The 19,664-nt window shown below is 37.9% G+C and overlaps 1 protein-coding gene across 3 annotated transcripts in view; it reads left to right on the top strand.

Annotated features, from left to right (window-relative positions):
- camk4 (calcium/calmodulin-dependent protein kinase IV) overlaps positions 1–18,088 on the top strand; it is a 39,158-nt gene extending 21,070 nt beyond the window's left edge. For all 3 annotated transcript variants that reach the window (XM_015403834.1, XM_015403835.1, XM_015403833.1), the window contains 6 exons: positions 6,566–6,656; positions 9,812–9,886; positions 12,175–12,250; positions 13,223–13,349; positions 14,262–14,414; positions 15,562–18,088. In XM_015403834.1, coding sequence (XP_015259320.1) covers positions 6,566–6,656; positions 9,812–9,886; positions 12,175–12,250; positions 13,223–13,349; positions 14,262–14,414; positions 15,562–16,074 — 1,035 coding nt within the window. In that variant the 3' untranslated portion in view covers positions 16,075–18,088. The remainder of the gene's footprint in view (positions 1–6,565; positions 6,657–9,811; positions 9,887–12,174; positions 12,251–13,222; positions 13,350–14,261; positions 14,415–15,561) is intronic.
- Positions 18,089–19,664: the final 1,576 nt, after the last annotated feature.

Genomic DNA, 19,664 nt, shown 5'->3' with positions numbered 1-19,664 from the left:
ATCCATCCATCCATCCATCCATCCATCCATCCATCCATCCATCCATCCATCCATCCATCCTCAAAGGCCCACATCTGTCAGGTTTCATTATGTTTAACTATAACTAAACAAATAATAAAGATCTCCTGTAAAAGGTGGTGTTTCCTTTAATCAGAGCCCTCTGGGCTACAGGTACAATTAGGTTAGTTTGATATGTTCTGAAAGTGACAGGCAGAGTTACTGGTTAGGAGACAGAGGTTCATGTAGTTAGATTTCTTGATTTTTTTTCTTTTTAATAGATTGATTCAAAGAATGGTGCTGAAACTAAAAATAAAAATTAGAAATACAGAATATTGTCTGGGTGTTTCATAATCAAATAGCATCTATCCCTTTAAAGCCTGATCCAAGAATAAAGCAAAACAGAAAATTACTTTTTTTTTGGTTTGAATTCCTTATTTGGCCTTTTAACAAAATATGTAAAAAGAAAAAACAGAAATACATTTTTGATATTAATAATTTATTACTATGTGATAAGTCAAGATTATTTTTTGTGTAGTCTTTTACTGACTGTTATCAGGTATATCTGAATGTGTACAATAGGATTTTGAGCAAAGTTTTACCATTAAATTATGCAAAAGGTGTCAGATGCAAAGCATTTCAGAAACCTTATGTATCAAATACGATACATTTGGCATTATAGGGCTATAGACTTTGTCCAAATCAGCAGGAGGGCTTGAACCAAGGAGGAAGATATCTTTATGGAGGTGAGGATTTGTTGTTTAATCCTCAGGCAGCTCTGGTTATATGTTTAAATATATGTTAAATGTTAATTTATTCAACACCATTGACTTCCCCTGTTTCAGGGGACTTATACTTTTTTAGTCTTTCTTTGGCTAAGTTTGTTTTAAACTTTCCAATCATTAATCTGGCTGTACATATAGACCATTCCGATTTGTCATGAACCGAGGATAGATGGATCCAGTATTCAAGGAGAGACGGTCAGTAGGAAAGTTCAAAACGTTTATTAAATAACAAACAAAAACTTAAGTGGAGCTGTGGCTCGTGGATACTGCAGGAGGGGGGCGGGGCACCGCCCAATCTCTGACACTCTGGTTTAGCAGTTTATTCCATACCCCTTGAGGGGGGTGCAATCCAGCCGATGGGCTGACAGCTGACGCGGCTCGCATCATCCTGAGTGTCCCCGGTGCTGCAGGAAGCCAATCCAGGCCAGTGATACAGGGCAGAACAGGAACAGACAGATCAGACGGGATCCAGATCAGGCAGGAACAGACAGGTGACAGGATCCAGGCAATACCAAGCTCCAAGGGCATAGGTTTGATTTCAACTTTGGTAGGAACACTGTTGGTCTGATGTCAGTGGTCCTATGCAAAAATATGCATGCTTGTTTTTTTATGCTTGACGTGAAAATCAGGGTGTATTTCGTTTAAAGAGAACAGCAGCATTTCTTGCTACATTTATACAGATTTTATAAGCCCTACACACACTAGATGCTGTTTTTTCAATGACTGACGCTTTACTGGCTCTGATGAATGAGGAAATAGGACTTTTTTCCACTTTGAAAAGGTTTGCATTTGAAATTACCTAAGACAGTATGTAAATCTGTGCCTATTTAACAGAATATAGTCTAAATATGTCTGCTATATGTGGATTTATACTTTTTTTTTTTAAGATATAGAATTGTGCAGTGGTAAAACCCACTCTTATCTTTTAAATGTTCTCCTTGTATCATTAAAACAAAGCAAAATAATAGATTCAAGGGACGCCAAATAAATGTATTGTATTTACATGAGCACTGGAAATAGAAGAGGAACTGACACTGAGCATTTAATATATTAACTTCACTCTACAAGCTCTACCTCTAGGCTGTAGTAACTCTGTTTAACCCATTTCATGTATTTTATTTATGGCTGAAACAATTCATTGGATTAATCAATTATTGAAATAATGTCAACAAATTTAGTAATTGATTGATCATTATAGAGTATCGAGACTCTAAAAGATGTCTTTAGCTCACAGAGCGACCAACTTAGAGCAAGAATTATACCAAAATTGTAAAAAGAAATAAACATTTTCCATTTTAGATAAAACATGTTTTCGTCTGTCAATATTCCCCATTCCAGAACTCCTCTACTGCTGCAACAACGCTGTATTGTAAATTATAAACATGGCATTCACATTTATTTGTTGGTAGGGACAGGTAGGTCCATCCAAAGTTTTGGTAGGGACTTGTCCTTATGGTCCCTATGCAAACCTACGTCCATCCCAAGCTCCCAGACAGGTTCGGAATCTGACAGAGTTCAGAAGCGTGGCCAGACCTTCACGCACAGGAGCAGACAGGACTCCTCCTTGGAGCCAGGCTTACTGGGATAAAAACTGAACCTATATATATATATAGAGCCAAAAACCCAGAGGACTCGGAAAATGGCAGGTGAAAGAAATATCTAATTAAGGAGGAGCAAACAGGCCAGATCATGATACGATTAGGAGTTGTTGGCTTATAAATCCATAGACACCCTACTTAACTTTGGGGTCTAAATTAAAAGAAGATTTATTCAATATGAATTGTGAAGGGTCCCACTAAGTCTGTATCTTCCTTATTTGGAGTGAAATTCCCTCACACCGAACTGGAAACAAAGCTATTATGAAAACAGATAATTAGTATAAAGTTTTGACCTGGTCTAAGAAATTCCCAGTCTCTCAGTTCGACATCTGTTGGATGTTCTGAGCAGACAACTTCAGTCTTTGTAAGTCTTTTCTGGTTGCTTAAAAGCTTCTGCTTTAGACAACTGGGTGCAAAATATCACAGCAAATAGTCTGAGGTTTGGAGGAGTTCACACTTCAAAAGGTCAGGGTTATTTTTGTCATTCAAAGGGAAGGTTCAGTTCTTATAGCAACACAAAAAAGCTCAATTAAATCCCATTATCAGTTAATCCAATTCAGCTATATTCACATTAAAATCCATTTTTTTAAATCCAATCCCAAATATAATTGTCTCATTGTACTCCATCTATATGACCATGTCTGCTTTGGTAAACTAGTGATTTCTGTGTGCCTGGTGAAGTATTTGTAAATGTGGGCGTCACCGTGTCTGGCTTTGGTTGTAAACACCAAAGTTCTTGTAGATGTGGCTGCGTGCAATCGGCTGCAGGTCTCTTATGTAACAGCAGCTTCCATCCTGCTGCCGAACAGATTAAAACAAGAGAGGATTAACACACACAATAACCAGGCCTGCCCCACATTTACTGAACATACGCCTGTTTATGCATGCATGTTTACGTATGTGTATGCCTGTCGTGTTGACGTGTGTGTGTGTGTGTGTCTGCGTTGGGATTACTCTGAAGTTGTATTTGTTGTGTCAGATGTGAATGTGGCGTTAATCTGCAGCAGAAGAAACACGCTGTGGTCCCAGAGCACAACATCTTTTTATAGCAGTTCCTCAACATGGAGCCTCCTTCAAGGCACTAATGGAATCTATGTTTTTTTTTTTCCTCTAGGATGAGATCATTAATTAAACTGATGAAAATATTCTTTTGATGCAACCTGGAATTTCATGCTTGCAGGATATTTAAAAGAAATAGGAACAGGGGCAAGCAATTACTAAAGGAACCTCTCATTCAACCAGGTGAACTGTCAACAGGCCAGAAACATAATAAGCCACTAAAGGAGAATAAGTCTCAAATATGCTAAGCCTAATAAGCTTTTAGGAATACAGGAATGGGAAGTTTGAAAACTGTGGGTTTATCTTTAACTGCAGTTAGATAAAAGTTTAATATTTAGCATTTTACGGTGTACAAAATAATTGTAAAAACCAAAGAAATATCTAAAGATAAAATGGCTCAAGCAAAAAAAAAATTGGTTAAAAAGAACTGCAAATTCCAGAAAAACATGTTTTAGAATAATTATTAGTGACAAGATAAACCACACCAAAGACTTTAATGTCAATTACCGTACCAAAAAAACTGACATTTTGTCTGAACTGGAACAAAAATTTTCCAATTCATTCAAGGGAGTTGACGTGACGCCACCTAGCAATCAATCTTGGAGACTCTTCAGCAACTGTTACAGACATGGGAATTTTGTTTAAAAAAATATATAGTAAAAGGGTAAATGTTATTAATGAGAGCCATGCAGTATAGGCATACTGTGGTGGGAAAAATCTATCTCCAATAATTCCCTTTTCACATATATTGATTTATTAGTGCTGATTTTACATTTACTTACTCATAAAAGCATTCATTTGGGTCTCAGAGCTGCAAGGCTACAGGGTGTCTAAGGTAGAGGAGTAGTTTTGGGGAGTGTTGGTGTAGTGGTTAGAGCAGTGAGCTTGTGCTCTGAGAAGGTTGCAAGAACCCGATTCCCTACACCACAGCATCCAGTCTGGGTTCCTGAGCAAAACCCTTAATCCCTGATTAATTCCCTAACAAACTAGACTTTTTCTCAGGATTTATTCATAACATTTACTGTTATATCCAACTGTCCATAGTTTTTATTTTATTTTATTATTATTAACAACCTTCACAGCTTTTCTTCAGGGTTTAAGTCAGTGAGAGGAACTTTGGTCTAACCAGAACAAGGCAGATCATGGACCTGGAAGGGCTTCTATGATTGTCTTGTTCTCTATTTGCAAAGAAGGATAGTAAAGTGCTGACTGAGTGAATTATCATTTGTCTCCTTCATTTAACTGGATTGCATAGTTAAATACTTTTTTTTTTCTCACAACATATACTTACTCTGAGATATGTAGACCATGAAACATAATATATATATTCCCAACATTGAATGTTAGGATAAGATGTAATGGTTTGCTGCTAAACACAACAGTAATCAGCAGGAGCTGCTGGTTGTTCATTTGCAAGAAGGTTAAAAATAATAATTTTTTCCTTATAAATACATTGTTTACTTTTGTTAAGCCTGGAAAAGCCTCGTATTGCTTAATTATTTACAAATGCATGTTGAAATTAACTGCACTGAAGGAAATTTGCTGGCAATGGCTCTAAATAATTATACACAGCTTGATCACAGCCTGATCATACGTGTAATAAAAACATTTTTCATCCTCTCATTTATGTGCTATATTCTCTCACCAACTATTTGTAGCCGCAAAAGGTGTCAGACACAACTCCGCTCACTGCCAGCCTGGCTGTGTCCCTTATTATTCTTCCACTGTGTGTGAAAAGTGTGGGCTTTACTGTTGATTTTTCCGTTACTGCCTTGAAATAACTTTTCTGACAATGCAGAAAATAAAGCTGCCTGTTGTCAAAGCCTTAAGATTTGCTCATCAGGCAGAAGGCCTCATTAAATGCCTCAGGTAACGCTGTGCTCCATTATATCGCCATTAAAACTACTTTGCATTTGTCTGAGTTCTGCTTACACTGGCTTGCATTTCAACACAGGCGGGGAGACCTTAGAGTTGGTATTGCTTCAATTTCATCCATTTACTGACTTTTCAAGTATCTGTTATCCAGAGCAAGCATGGGGAGACAAAAAAAAAAAAAACTCTCTTAACAGGAAGCCAAAAGGTACTTATATGTACTTATATGGAAAAAAAAATAATTGGGTACAATAACATATAACTCCAATGGCTTTTTTCCAAGAAATACTGAAAGCAGCTAAACACAGAAGCACTGGTCCAAGTGTACTCTTAACTGACAGTAAATACAAAGCTAATAGCAGCAATCCGGTAACAAAGAAAAGTAAAAGAAAAACGCAGAAAGAGCTAAAGTTCTGAGTGACACCTAAGAATAGCCTAAGCCACTCTATAAGTTTAATTAAAAAGGAATGTTTTAGGTCTAGTCGACAGGGTTTCTTTGGCTCTCTTAAGGGTGAGCCAAAGACCAGAAGATAAACTTGTAGAAAAATTATGAGCCATTTTAATTCTAATCAGAGCTCTGGCTGCAGAAATTGAACCAGCAAAATTATTTTTACTGAATGAATTATGTTTCCTAATAATAATAATACTATGAGTGTCCAGCCAAGAGAAAGCATTTCAATGAACAAAGCATTGAAAAACAAAAGTCATGACAACCAGAAACTACTGAAGCACCATAGGAGTGGACCAGTTCAGAAAACAGGACTAAAATGATTATTTCTGCTGCTGAGAACACTTTGGTTGCTTTAAAATAATTAAGAAATTTATATCAGTTATGATTTAATAAAAACATTCAGGTTTTTAGACAAAAGCAGCTTGTTTAAGTGGTTTTTAGACACAAAGTGTTAAAAATGATGTAGATTTATGACCATAGTTAACTTTCACACGTTGAGACCTTTACAAAGTGTTTATAACTGATTAGAAGCTTCTCCTCCTGTCTCAACCTTGGTTATTTCCTCTCTGCTCCTGCTGATAAGGAGGCCATCTGTCAGTCCAGAGCTACACTCTGCGTCTACATCCATCCTGCCAAATCTTCCCGCAGACCTCCATCAACCCAAACATCGCCCCTCACCTGAAGGCATCATCATCCTCCTCTCTGCTCTGCTCTCTCATTATGTACCTGTCACAGTTCCAGGTAGAATTTAAATGGATTAGCTTTCACAGTGGGCTCCTCCCATGTTTTTCTGTGTGTTTCAGTATTTGCACGGTAACGGCGTTGTTCACCGTGACCTAAAACCAGAGAACCTGCTGTATGCCGACCTGTCACTGGATGCACCACTGAAAATAGGTAACAGACCACACACTCATTCTGCACATGAACGATACTCAGCTAAAAGCAAACCAAAACTTCTAACTCTTTAACAAATGTCCTGTTAAAGTTCATTGACATTTCTCTGACAATTAATTAAAAACTAACTCAGTAAGCAACATAAGTACTTAAAAACCATTGAAAATAAAACAGGTACACAGAAAGTGTACAAACAAACCAGGAGCACCAGTTTGGCCCACAAATGGCCCCCAGATGACATTTAGCATGCTGTTGGCTATCTTTAAAATAGAGGCTTTCTGCTGTTTCAATGTCACATTTACTGTCCTATTGTCTTCAAATTGATGTTTAATCATTATAAGGACCATATGTCTTTTTTACTTGAAGCTCATTTGGACCCACTTTTTAATCCTTATTTTCTTTTTAACCCTTAAACTGTGTTCCTCACACACACAGAAACAACAAGCTACGAATCCAACACCACTTGCACATACTTCTCAACTATTGCTGTATATAATCCGTAAATCTTTTATCTGCTATTACCTGTCATTATTTATCCTGTATTATAACCCCACTTATTTTATAGCCTCTTACAATTACTCTGTTTATACATACCATTTATAGTCCATGCATATATAGTCTCTCTACACATGTAAATAAATTTTTATATCCTGTATAGCAATTCTGGATAGATGCAAACTTCATATTGTTGCTTTGTACTCATGTCATTGTAATTACAATAAAGTTGAATTCTATTCTATTGTTTTCTGTATATTACACGGAGATGTAGTCTTAGCAACATTAGCAGTTTTACATAGTTTGTTTACCATTGTTTCCCGGCTTACACAATAAATTATAAAAAGTAAAGTAATAACACTTACCGATTGCACTGCAGGTGAGTCCCTGATTGTTGGAATGGCCTTGATATCATTTTTGCCTAGTTATTCATCTAAGTTAGTAAAATATTAGATGCAAACTGTGCAGCACAAACATGAATAGCCTCATAGAGAGTCAGTGGAACATTATTGTCAAAGATGAATTTTATCCATTGATCCCTGGTAGTTAGGTCAACAGGTAAAATGAAAACATTTTCTTGTATATATCTGCAACAAATAACGGAGCATTTGATATAAGGGCAACATTTAGACAGCCTTAGTTTTCATCGGTAATGGCAGCGACTCACATCCCTCTTTTTAGATGGTGGAAGAGAGACGGTCCTTGTTTATGTTATCACCCTGACATTACTAATGTCAATAGGTTAGCAAAACCAAAATCTCATGTTTTTGAGAGCATATTCTTGTGGGTTTCCCAGATTGAATCCCTACCTCTGGCTCCATCAAAAGTATCTAGACCATAATTGGTGGCCAGCTGACCCTAAAAGATTACTCAGTTGCTCAATAATGCCAATTTGCACTGCCTAACTCAACAAAGATAAGCATGAACCAGTGCCCCACCCAGATTCTTATTATCTTATCAGTATCTGCCCTCTTGATTACTACAACATCCTTATAACTGGTCACCTAACCAGTGCTGTGAAACCTGTGGAGCATAGCGGAGCATTTGGTCTACAAACACCCTTAAAGAGAAAATGCCCCCCCTCCTCTGTTTATTGACCTCAATTGGCTACACTTAGCGCCTGTGCTATAAATCAGGCCATTGATGTTAGCCTACAAAGCTCTCTGGGAGATTCCCCATCTACCTCATGCTCTCATAAAGGAGTAACAACTCGGTCATTGGACGGCTTGCATTGCCTACTCATGCTAAAAAAAATCAAGTGTTTTTGAGCAATGGTGGAATGAGCTACTGAGTGCTACCAGAAAAATGAAGCATATCTGTATATCTCTAATGACTTCCTGATGCCTCAGCTCTTCAAAGAGCACCTGACACCTATCCTGTACTTCGCTAGTCCCCCCCCAACTCCGCACCTCAGAACTACCCTCTATACCTGCCCTTTATATTTCTGTCACCATTGACAGAACCTTAGTGGCCTCCCCTCAAATAGCTTATTGTTAGCTTTGATATTATTTGCAGTGCTATATCATAATTTGTAGTCTGTTTGGCTAAAAGTGTCTGATTAGACATTGAAATTATTACAAATTTGAACAAAATCTTAGGTTTTATGCATTTTTTAAGTCCTGAAGTGTGTATTGGGGCTTGGAAACACTGCAATTCTAAGCTGTTAGTTGGCTAATTAACCTTTTTCCCATGTTAAATGCACTCTTAGATGTCATCAGATGAAAAAACCGCTCTTGTATGTTTCCTATCGTTTTGATGCTTGTTAACTTTTTGAAATTTGACCTAAATATGTCAATAAGCCCTCAAAACGTTCTGTAAGTGCGTACAAAATGTTTTAATGCATGAATTAATGGTTTGCAATATTTCACATTTAACGCGCGTAAGCTGGATGGTTAAATATCCTTTGAAAAGCAATTTGGTGGTGTGCAGGTGGCGCAGTGGTGCTGAGGCCTTAGTCCTCGACCCGGGTTCGGCTCCAGCCTGTGGTCTGCCCCTCTCTCAGCCTACTGTCGAAAAAACGAGCCACTAGTGCCACAAAAACTGAAAAAAAGAAGAAAAAAAAAAGCATTTTGGTGCATTTTCATATGGATAATAAATGTGTCATGTTTTTAGATAAAGGAATATGGAAGCAGCAAGGTGTAGTAGAAACCTGCTTATATGAAAATCAAGTAAAAGTAGAATAAGATACAATGGACAGGAGGAAAGCTCTGCATTGTTTTAGGTAGCAATGCATGAGATTATGTAGTGATAGTGCTCAAACATGTCTAAAAATAACAGAACTCTCACAGCTCTTACCAAAACCGTTAAATAATTAACATCCTGCTTGCTTTAATCTGTCTGAGGAGCAGAAGCTCTTACAGAAAGCTTGTTTTAGTGCCGCCCCACCGGCTCTTTGGTGGCTCATTATTTTCAGAGATGCCTCTCTGCCTCCAGATGGCCAGCGAGCCCCTGGCTAACCACTACAGATGGACAAGTGAGAATGCTCTCTACCAAACACCTTTCATTTAGTTCACAGAGCATCCTGCAGAGAAACACATTCTCCTCCACCTCCGCAGCCTCAGCCGCTGCGTTTGTCTTAAAATAGAAACAGCAGAAAATCATTTCAACTTTAAAGAACATGTTGTGACTCAGTTTGGTCCAAATGTTTTCATGTTTTACAGCCGACTTTGGTCTTTCCAAAATCATCGATGATCAGGTCACTATGAAGACAGTCTGTGGTACTCCGGGGTACTGCGGTAAGTAAAATACACTGGGCAGCAGAGGCATCATTGGGGTTAAATGTAAAGAACTGTTTAGAGAAAGGATATATATATATATATTATGAAATAACTCTATTTTATGGTCGGTTATACTTTTACCAATGTAGGCTGAATCATTTAAGGTTAACAATCAATATGTAGAACCAGAAGTAATACGGTACAGAAGTGTAAGAGCTCTTTAAAATTCATCTATCCATTCATCCATCTTCTATACCTGCTGATTGCTCACCATGCTCTGGGGGTTAGTGACTCACCAACTCCAGCAATCAATGGACGAGAGGCAGCGAGACACTCCAGACAAACATATATGCACAAATACAGGTATATCAAAGGACATTGGTGTCCAAAGTCAGTCCTCAAAGGCTGCTGTCCTGCAGCTTTTGGATGTATAACAAATTCCCAAAACAAAGGGCTGAACTACATCATCCTTATCTTAAGTTCTGTTAAGTCCCATTAATGGACTCATTATGTGATTCAGGTTAGTTGATTTGGAGACTAAAAGAGTTAATTGGATTAATCAATAATCAAAATAATCATCAACTAATTTATTAATCGATTAATGATTAAATAGATTATAGAGACTCTAAAACATGCCTTTAGCTGACAGAGCAGCCCAATTAGAGCAGTAATTATACCAAAATTGTAAAATACAAAAAAAATATAGACATTTTGCTTGTAAGATAAAAAAAAAAACATCTGTGTGTCAATATGCTCTATTCAGAACTCAAGAGGAAAAATGTTTGTTTTACCTGGTTTAATCCTATAAAGAACTTCTTTAAGGAACCTTTTCCTGTCCGATTAATCAAAGAAATAATCAACAGATTAATCAATAATCAAAATAATCGTTAGTTTCAGCCTTAGATATGTCAAAAAGATCAGCAGATATCAGCCCTCAAGCTATGATGCTTGTATTTTAGCCTAGTTTGTGGATGATTCTGATAAAACTATTGAGGTCTGGAATCAAGCATCAAGTCTTGTGTAGCCCACTTCAGCACAATGCAGATAATGTTTGTCATAGTTGCTGCATTTCACAATGTAGGAGCAGGTAAGGAAATGGATCAGTGACCAATACTAAAAGGACTATGTTTGATTAGAAGGGATGTCCAAATTCTGACCATCAGGAGTACCGTCCTGCATATTATAGATGCATTCCATCTCTTAACAGACCCAATTCAACATCTGAGCTGTGTAAAAGTCTGATGATTATTAATTTGTTTGATGTATATCTAATAAATTGCTTCGGTTTAAGTTAAGACCTAAGGACAAAATTGCCAGGATTTGGTTGAGGTTTGAGGACCCAAAGGCAGAGGTGAGTTTCTTGATGATTTAATGAAGTGAAAACAAACAACTGAGGCAGGAATCCAAAAATAAAACATGAAAACAAAGTCAAACAAACCAGAAACCATGGAGACATCTGGGAGAAAACAATCACTAGGAGGAAGAGTCAGAGAGTCGGAGTTGGAGGGAGTTAGACGAGGAGCCAGCGCTGAAGAACTGCACAGAGGGTGTATTTATGGGAGACTGAAACAAAGAGAGGGCTAACGAGCAGATTGGGAGCAGGTGTGAAGAGAACAGAACAGGAAAGGAGCTAGGGAAAAAGGAGAACACACAAGGGCAGCAGAGGGCAACGAATAAAAACCTGAAAACTAAAAATAACCAGAAAACACAACAAAATAGGAACTAAACGACTAAAACTAGAAAATATGGAGCAAAGTAAAACTGAATACTCAAAAGAAAACAACAGAACCAGAACTGTGACAAAAATATCCACTACTTGTATCTCTCACCTACAATACAGAACGTTATAGCCAGGGGAAAGAAGTCCCAAAAGTCCATGCAATTTATGAGAATGTATTTATTTCATTATTAAAAACGCCAAACTTTAGGGGAAGGATGGGTTTTCACTAGTAGTTGGGGAAATTGAGTTGTGAGCATCTTTAAAAAAGAAATGTCAGGGAAGTGACCCATATATATATATATATTATATATATATATATTTATTTCCCTTATATATTATATATATATTTCCCTTTTGAACAGCTTAACTTAAACAAAACAAAATATCTTTTTTATTCTGTTCTAAGCTACTGAGATGTAGCTTTAATAGCAGCATCCAATGCATCCAATGTTGTAGTGTTCACCTGTGCTTTGTTAACATCCGGAGGTGGGCGGCAATGTGTTCCCCTCAGCCGGTGCTCAATAGGATTTTTTTGGTTGGAGCTTCTGCCATCCATCTGGCAGCTAACCGACTCCTCTCCCTGCAGCTCCAGAGATCCTGCGGGGAAATGCCTACGGCCCCGAGGTGGACATGTGGTCAGTGGGCGTCATCCTGTACATCCTGTGAGTCCACTTTCTGTCTGCTGTCAGCCTGAACGTCCTAACACACAAACACACAAAAAGGAGATTCATCATCGACTCAGCCCCGTTCGTGCACTTTTCACATGGATGTTTTTTCACGTGGTACATCCATTAGAGGCACTGACACAGTGTGAACCAGAACATCATCTCCCAGCCTGTTCTCAGACATTAAGGCGGTTCTAATGGAGCCCTTAGACTGATTCAGAGACCATAAGGTCAATATTCGCTGCAGAAGCTTTTATTTCAGAGGGAAAGAGAGATAATTGGCACCACGCTTTTAACCTTGTCTCAAGTTTGCCTCATGGTTGTAATGGATGGAGTAGTCACTGGCAGTCAGTATTTTATCTGCAGGAGACAGCAGTCAGTTTAAAGAATAAGGGAAGAAATTGATATCAAGCAGTCAAGTTAGCAGAAGCTTTCATAATTGGATCATTTCAGCGAGAATTCTAACTATATGATCAGGGTTTCCGCCGGTTATTAAAAATCATTATAAGTCATTAAATTATATTTTTTTTCATTAAATGAGATTATTGTGGCATTTCAAATGCTTTATTAAAAAAAAAGTACATTTATCAAAACAATTTCTTCAGATATACTAGATATAACTGGTTCCGCGTGTTTGCGCGGAACTGCTTCTGGTTGATCGTAAAGACGTATATTTGGAAAAGAAGCTTGAGGCGGAGAAGAAGCTAGAGAATGGAATAATGCAAATTTCAACAAAAGTGACTGGATAACCCGGAATTCGGGGCATGGCTGCAGCCTGTCGACAGTAAAGATGACTAAGTGGAGTCATGGATACATGTTAAAGGGCATTAAAATTATTTCTAAGAGCATTAAAAGATCATTAAAAAGCATTAAATTAGAGTTACACATTCCTGTATAAACCCTGATGATAGACATTCTGATATTATTGACAGTCTAATAGGCATTAACATCCTGCTTCATGTTCTCCAGACTCTGTGGGTTTGAGCCCTTCTTTGACCCTAGAGGTGATCAGTACATGTACAGCCGCATCCTGAACTGCGATTATGAGTTTGTGTCTCCATGGTGGGATGAGGTCTCCCTTAATGCTAAGGATTTGGTAAGTTCCTCTTCTCTGCAGACATTTTCCAACAAAACTAAATTTGAAATGAATTTATGAAAAACATGTTTTTTTTCAAAAACTATATTATAAATTATACTTTTGAATCTGTTTAGGCAGATTTTTCCCTCTCTGGTTTAAAGTAACAAACATTCCGGATATAAATCCTATACTATTTAAAAGTAAAATGGAAGCATGTTTACTGTTAGTTTTATTTTAATGCCGACAGCAGAAACTCGACATTCATGCATATTGTTCTTCTTTTGAATCAAGGTATTGGATCTGATGGCACTAATAAGATAACATCTCCCCAAGTAACAGCAACCACTATCGATCTTGAAGGGTTTCCAAACATTTGATAAGATAAAGATTATATCTATGAGGAAAACATTTCCGGCTTTCCTGCTGTAAATAACAGAGCCGTGTAGCTTAGGTAACTTCATGTTCTGGGTTTAATAGTCCAGCTACATTCTAATCCTCACCTTTGACATTAACTAATCTCAGCCAAAAGGCTAAAAACAAGTTTCCTCTGTGGGGTGGCAGGTGGCATTAGATCGGGTGAAGGACTCCATCAGCCAGAGGAAATTATGTGAATGGCTTCTGCTCTTTTGCCTCAAAAACAGGGAATTCTTCAGCTATCAAATGATTTCTCCTCCCTTCATTGTTGTATTGCTCATCCCACTGGAAGAAGCAGGATACATACAGTAGACATTCTTACTGGTGTAGGAAAACCTTGGATAGCTTTATTAGGTGCTAATAGTGTTTATGCAGCAACGAATATCAGACTTTCACCTTTTCTTTGCTTAACACAAGACAATGGATGGTTTGATGAGAAAAAAAAGGTTAAACTTAAGATCATCTCATAAACTCACAGTGATCTCTGTGAGAATCAGATTATTTTTCTCCCTACAGGTCAGTAAGCTGATCGTTCTTGACCCTCATAAGCGCCTCAGTGTCCGAGAGGCCCTTCAGCACCCCTGGGTCCTGGGCAAAGCCGCTCGTTTCTCCCACATGGACACCACTCAAAGGAAACTGCAGGAGTTCAATGCTAGACGCAAACTTAAGGTATCTAAGCCCATTTCTGTGGACTAGAGTAATAAACAATTAAAACAAAGAAGATCATGAAAGGGCTGAAATGATAATATTATTTATTTGCTCACATTATTTATTTGTAATTGATAAAAAAAATAAAAAAAAATGAAATAAAACAAGTAGTGCTACTCTTAGATAAAATCTTCGGGTATCCATTTCTGATTTTACGTTAGACAGAGACTTATTTAAACAAACACACAAAATATGTTGTGAAAAATAGAAAATGCAATGAATGCAATGGTTTAACAGTAGATATGAACTTGAAACATAAAAAAAACTAATAATGATGCTTTCTCAATTGTCCATTGGCTGGAATTCGAATTTGCTGCGAGGAAAATGCCCTTTTCCCAATATCTTTATTGTATGTACTTAAGGAATGGTAAATATATGTGCTTTATGAATAAAGATTTATCATATTAACCTGGTAAAGTGTAAAACATTTCACCCTCTTTCATGTCTGTGAGAAATTGTCAACATCAATCGTATTTTCCTTATTCTATTAACTTTTAAGTTTATTTCTTAATTTTTTGATTTATTCAAAACATTCCAAAAGGCTTTATTGGTTAAAATACCCTGATCATATTAAGACCTTTTCTTATTTATAGACAAAGGGAATAGGGACATAGGGAAATGTCTTTATAGCAGTTTGAATTTTTTTAGCAGCAGCACACATCGCTGACTGGATGGGAGAAGCCTATAATGTAGGAGGATTGCAGGGAATGTATTGCAGTGTTATGAGCCTAAGTTGTCTTTTTTTCTTCTTAAATTAATGGTTGTTTCGATCAAGAGGTATTATTTTCCGGTAACAGATTTCCTTGCAGGCCAGTTTGTCTACCTGTTAGGTAAAGAGCTGCTTCCCTATTCTGACCGCATATGTTTTATTTATAATTTGAGAAATCTCTTGCTCCCATAAAGGAGGCTTTGAAACAATGTTTTATGAATTCAACTAATCGTATCACAGTTCATTTAACACAACTTCTATAACCTAAAATAGCCCCTGGTATATCTGTCTTGATTTATGCTGACAAATGCTGTTGACAGCTCCACAAAAAGAGCATCACAGAGTGTTGCTTCTAAACGTTGCATAAAATAAGCAGTCAATGTCTGCCTTTGTCAACAGGCTGCCATGAAGGCTGTCGTAGCCACCAGCAGAATGCATGAAGGATCCCGACGTCGCACCGACAGCTGCGAGATTCCAGGTTCAGGGACGTCCAGGCAGAGCAGCATGCACCAAGACCCGCCTCCTGAGTCAGCAGGACCGGCCCCAGAGGAAAAGGAGGCCATACCCCCCGATCAGCAGGTTCCCCACAAGGATGAAACCAAGCTTCCCGATCAGGGGGCCCTCAGTCCCTCCCCTCCATGTAGCCCCAACCCCCAAAGCTCTGACGCATCACCTACAGGTCCCGCCCTCGTCAGACCGCCGCTGCGTTCTGGCGGGCTTCGACAGGCATCAGTCATCCCAAAATCCATGCTGGTCCAACCACGCCTGCCGCAGAAGAGCTGCTCTGTAATTGAGTCAGTCCACAGAGGGGACGCTACAACACCACTGGCTTCACCGCCAAGTCCCAACAACCTAAGCAATGGCTTCACGCCGGGGGCAGAGCCTAGCACTAAAACCACTCAGTGCCAGTGAACATTGGAGAGAGCTGCCTCAGTTTCACAACAAAAACCCAACAGTTGCGCCTTCCAGTCGTTCTTTACAAGCATCCCGGACAACCAGGAACAAAAACTTTTATGTAAATTTAAGCAATGCCTCTGTCTGAGGTGTATTTGTTGGGTTAATCACTCAATAGCTGATCTCATGCTAATGGTTGCTTTGGGGAAGCGGAAGAAACCAAAAGAGCTAATATCTGCCGCTAATGGTTGAACTCACTCTCAGCCCCATTTAAAGAGAAATATGGGTTTTTGTGAATTCTGTCTGTTGGATTCCTGGTGAATGTAAAACCTGAGATGAGCAGAAAAAAAGTTAAGATATTTTTCACCAAAAAAAGTTAAACTTTTTGCCTCAGACTAAAAATCTGGTTTAATAGTATATTTTTCTGTAAAAAGTTATTAAGGTCCAAACTAATGTAACCACAAACAAAAGGCCTCCAGATCTGGTTGTTCAAATGATCAATTTGTTCTGGCTCTTCCTGATAAGGCCCGGGCAATTTTCATTTCGATAAGGAATTATTTACACTATGCTTAATCTTCCAAATGTGTTCTGATTGTATTGTTCTCTGGCTGCAGGACAATGCGCATGGAGATGTTAGTGACCAGTGATGCTTCACTTTGATTAAGAGCTGTGGCCAATTTCCACTATGAAGAAAAGCCACGTTAGGCTAGTCTCTGGATTATTTCCACTTACAGGAGCGTTCAATATTTCTAACAAAACACACTAAATCAGACATTTGTTGGCGAGACACTTACTGTCATGATTGTTTTCAGTAGAGAGCTGGAGACAAAATTACAAAGCAGGTTCTCTAAATCCATTTTATTTGAATTCTAATATATTTAATTCTGGTTTAACCCAACAGGACCTAGAACAACTTGGGTTCCTCATGCTTTTGTTGTGCAAGCAAAACACTTCTGTAGTAAGGCATGTGGTTTGGTCAGCACAATATTGTGCAACACTAGCAAGGAGGCTATTATATTATAGTTTTTGCATGGAGTGATCTTCTAGTATCTGCAATTCTTTAGTGCTAGAATCATAGGGATTGCTGCAGACATCTGTACATGTGGCATGAATTTGTCCAAAAATTGCCATTATCCAACTACGTTCTACAAGGTTTAGAAGTACCAACCAAGCTCTTCCTTCAGTGTGAAGAAAGCATAAGGTACACAAGGTTACCTGCCTAAGAATCAAGTCCCGGGGGGATTTTATCTATTGGATGTCCCATATTCTAGTCTTTGGGAAATACTAACCTAATATTAATCTGCGTGCTCTTGCTGTGCAAATCTAGTCTTTATGTATCCAGTTAGCTCAGCTGCTATCACTTTATAGTTTCAAGCAAACAGAAAGAAGTCTTGCAAATTCATGAGAGGAAGAGGAATAAATAAATAATAAGAAATAAATAAGAGCAGAGTGTATTTGTTGGATTCCTTACATGATGGCAGAAGAGCAGGTAGAATGGTCATGCCGATGCTCTGTTATTCAAAAACATTTGTGACTCGGTGTTTCTTACATACATTTTTGAAAAAAATTCCACCATACATTTAAGCCACACTAAGATGTTTTATTTGGAGCTGTTTTGCAATGATGCTTTAAGTGATGAGAACTCAGCTCTCAGACATGGTGGCGCTGCATAATCATCTAGCTCCAATTTACACTGCTGTTGCATAAAATTGACGGATTAATAAAGGAGGAGAAGTGCCGCTTAATTACAAAACTAAATCTCGATTCAACAAGTATATGGCCTAAACTGAGACACAGATGCATATTTCTCTAAAGGCGCAGAAAACAATGTATGGCAGTTTATATTTCCCATAAAAGTATGGTGTATGCAGATATTTAAACCTTTTTTGATAAAAAAAAAAGAGCCTTTGTTGATAAAAATCAACAAATCCATCAAATGTGTGCGTCCGATTATTAAAATATTTATTTGAGCTCTATTTTAAATTTTTATATCACCCAAACTGGACATGCATTTCTTCTCCATTATGGATGTTCTGACTTTATATATATATATATATATATATATATATATATATATATATATATATATCCTGAATTAAGACGTGCAAACACAAATAGTTTGACCATTTTGGGCATTTTGTTTTGCTAGATTTTTCTACCATGGATAAAAACAATTCAGAGAAGATTTATGTAAAAAATAAAAAAATAAAAAACCCAGAAGAATTAATGCTTGCAAAGAAACTAAAATCTCTTCTCTGAAAAGTGAAGAGCTTTATAAGCTGGAGCTATTGCTGTGGCCATGGCTTGTTGGTTAAATCTTTTCTGGAAAGATCCAAATCCATTCGGGTGTTACAAATTATACAATTTTAAAAATGAAAAAAGCCCAGCTGCCATCAACATCTCTGAGCATCGGTCTCTAAGCTCTCAACTGAACACAAACATCACATGTAAGCAGTTTGTCTCAAAAACGCTGAACTTTCCCTTTATTTTCTCAACTGGGACAAATAGAGGCTCTGTCCTCCTCTTCCTCTGCTGCCAGAATATGGACTCTTCCTCGCACCCTCAGGACGGAGCAGACTGATTGTATCTCATTAAACTCCAACAAGGAGGGACAAAGAGAGCTACTGGCTCTCTTAAGCTTCTCAGCTTCTTCTGCCGCATCCTTTTCTGTTCCAGAGCATGCATGTTCAGACCTAAATGTTGCTGTAACCGCAGAAAGGACAAGCTGGACCTTTTTTTTTTTTTTCTAATCGTTTCTACTCTTTACTGAAGACGCCTGCAGATTTGTCTTTGCAGCTGCATGACTTGATCGTGTAGCTCCAGTTTGTAGCGTTCAGGTAGTTCAGTCGTGTTTGTGAGCTTTGTAAAAAAAAAAAAACGTGTTGTTTACACTTTATCAGCGATATCAGCGCTCCTGTTTGCACTGTACATACTGAAGTTTGGTTTTAGATAAGTTCTTACTAACATATTTATGCTCAAAATGACCACAGATATCTTAAATGTTCAAAACCTTTCCCAGAAGCTTAATCTTAATGTTTGCTGAAAATCAAACCCTTTCATCTGATCTGAAACCACACTCTCTACCTCTTTTTTGTACAGGGGCTTCCAAAGTAAAAAAAAAAAAACATGATGCAGAACAGAAAGCCAATGATTAGAAGAGGCAAGCTGTCCAACCTGAAAATGCACCTTTATTTGGCAACAGTGGCCAAATCAGTCCAAACATCAACATATTTATTAAAGTGAGCATCTCTTAGTGGGTTTACTGCAAATTTGATCATTTGATGAGTAATGTAAAGGTTTCCAAGTAGGCTTATTTCCATTAATAGCTTATTTCCAAAGTCTGTTTGGACTCTAGGATTAAAGGAATATCATGACTGCTTCAATTGATGTGATCAGTGTTTACTCAGGTGGAAAGGTGACAGTTTATTTAATTCAATTCAGTTTATTTATATAGCGCCAATTCACAACACATGTCATCTCAAGGCACTTTACAGTTCAACCAGATCATACAGTCGAATTAATTCAAAATTTTCTATCTAAGGAAAACCATTTGATTACATTGACTCTGATGCAATCCCTCACACTAAGCATGCTTGTAGCGACAGTGG

The sequence above is a fragment of the Cyprinodon variegatus genome, unplaced genomic scaffold (genome assembly GCF_000732505.1).
Source record: "Cyprinodon variegatus isolate N-32 unplaced genomic scaffold, C_variegatus-1.0 Scaffold1577, whole genome shotgun sequence".
NCBI lineage: Eukaryota > Metazoa > Chordata > Actinopteri > Cyprinodontiformes > Cyprinodontidae > Cyprinodon > Cyprinodon variegatus.
This window is presented reverse-complemented; position numbering and strand designations above follow the sequence as displayed.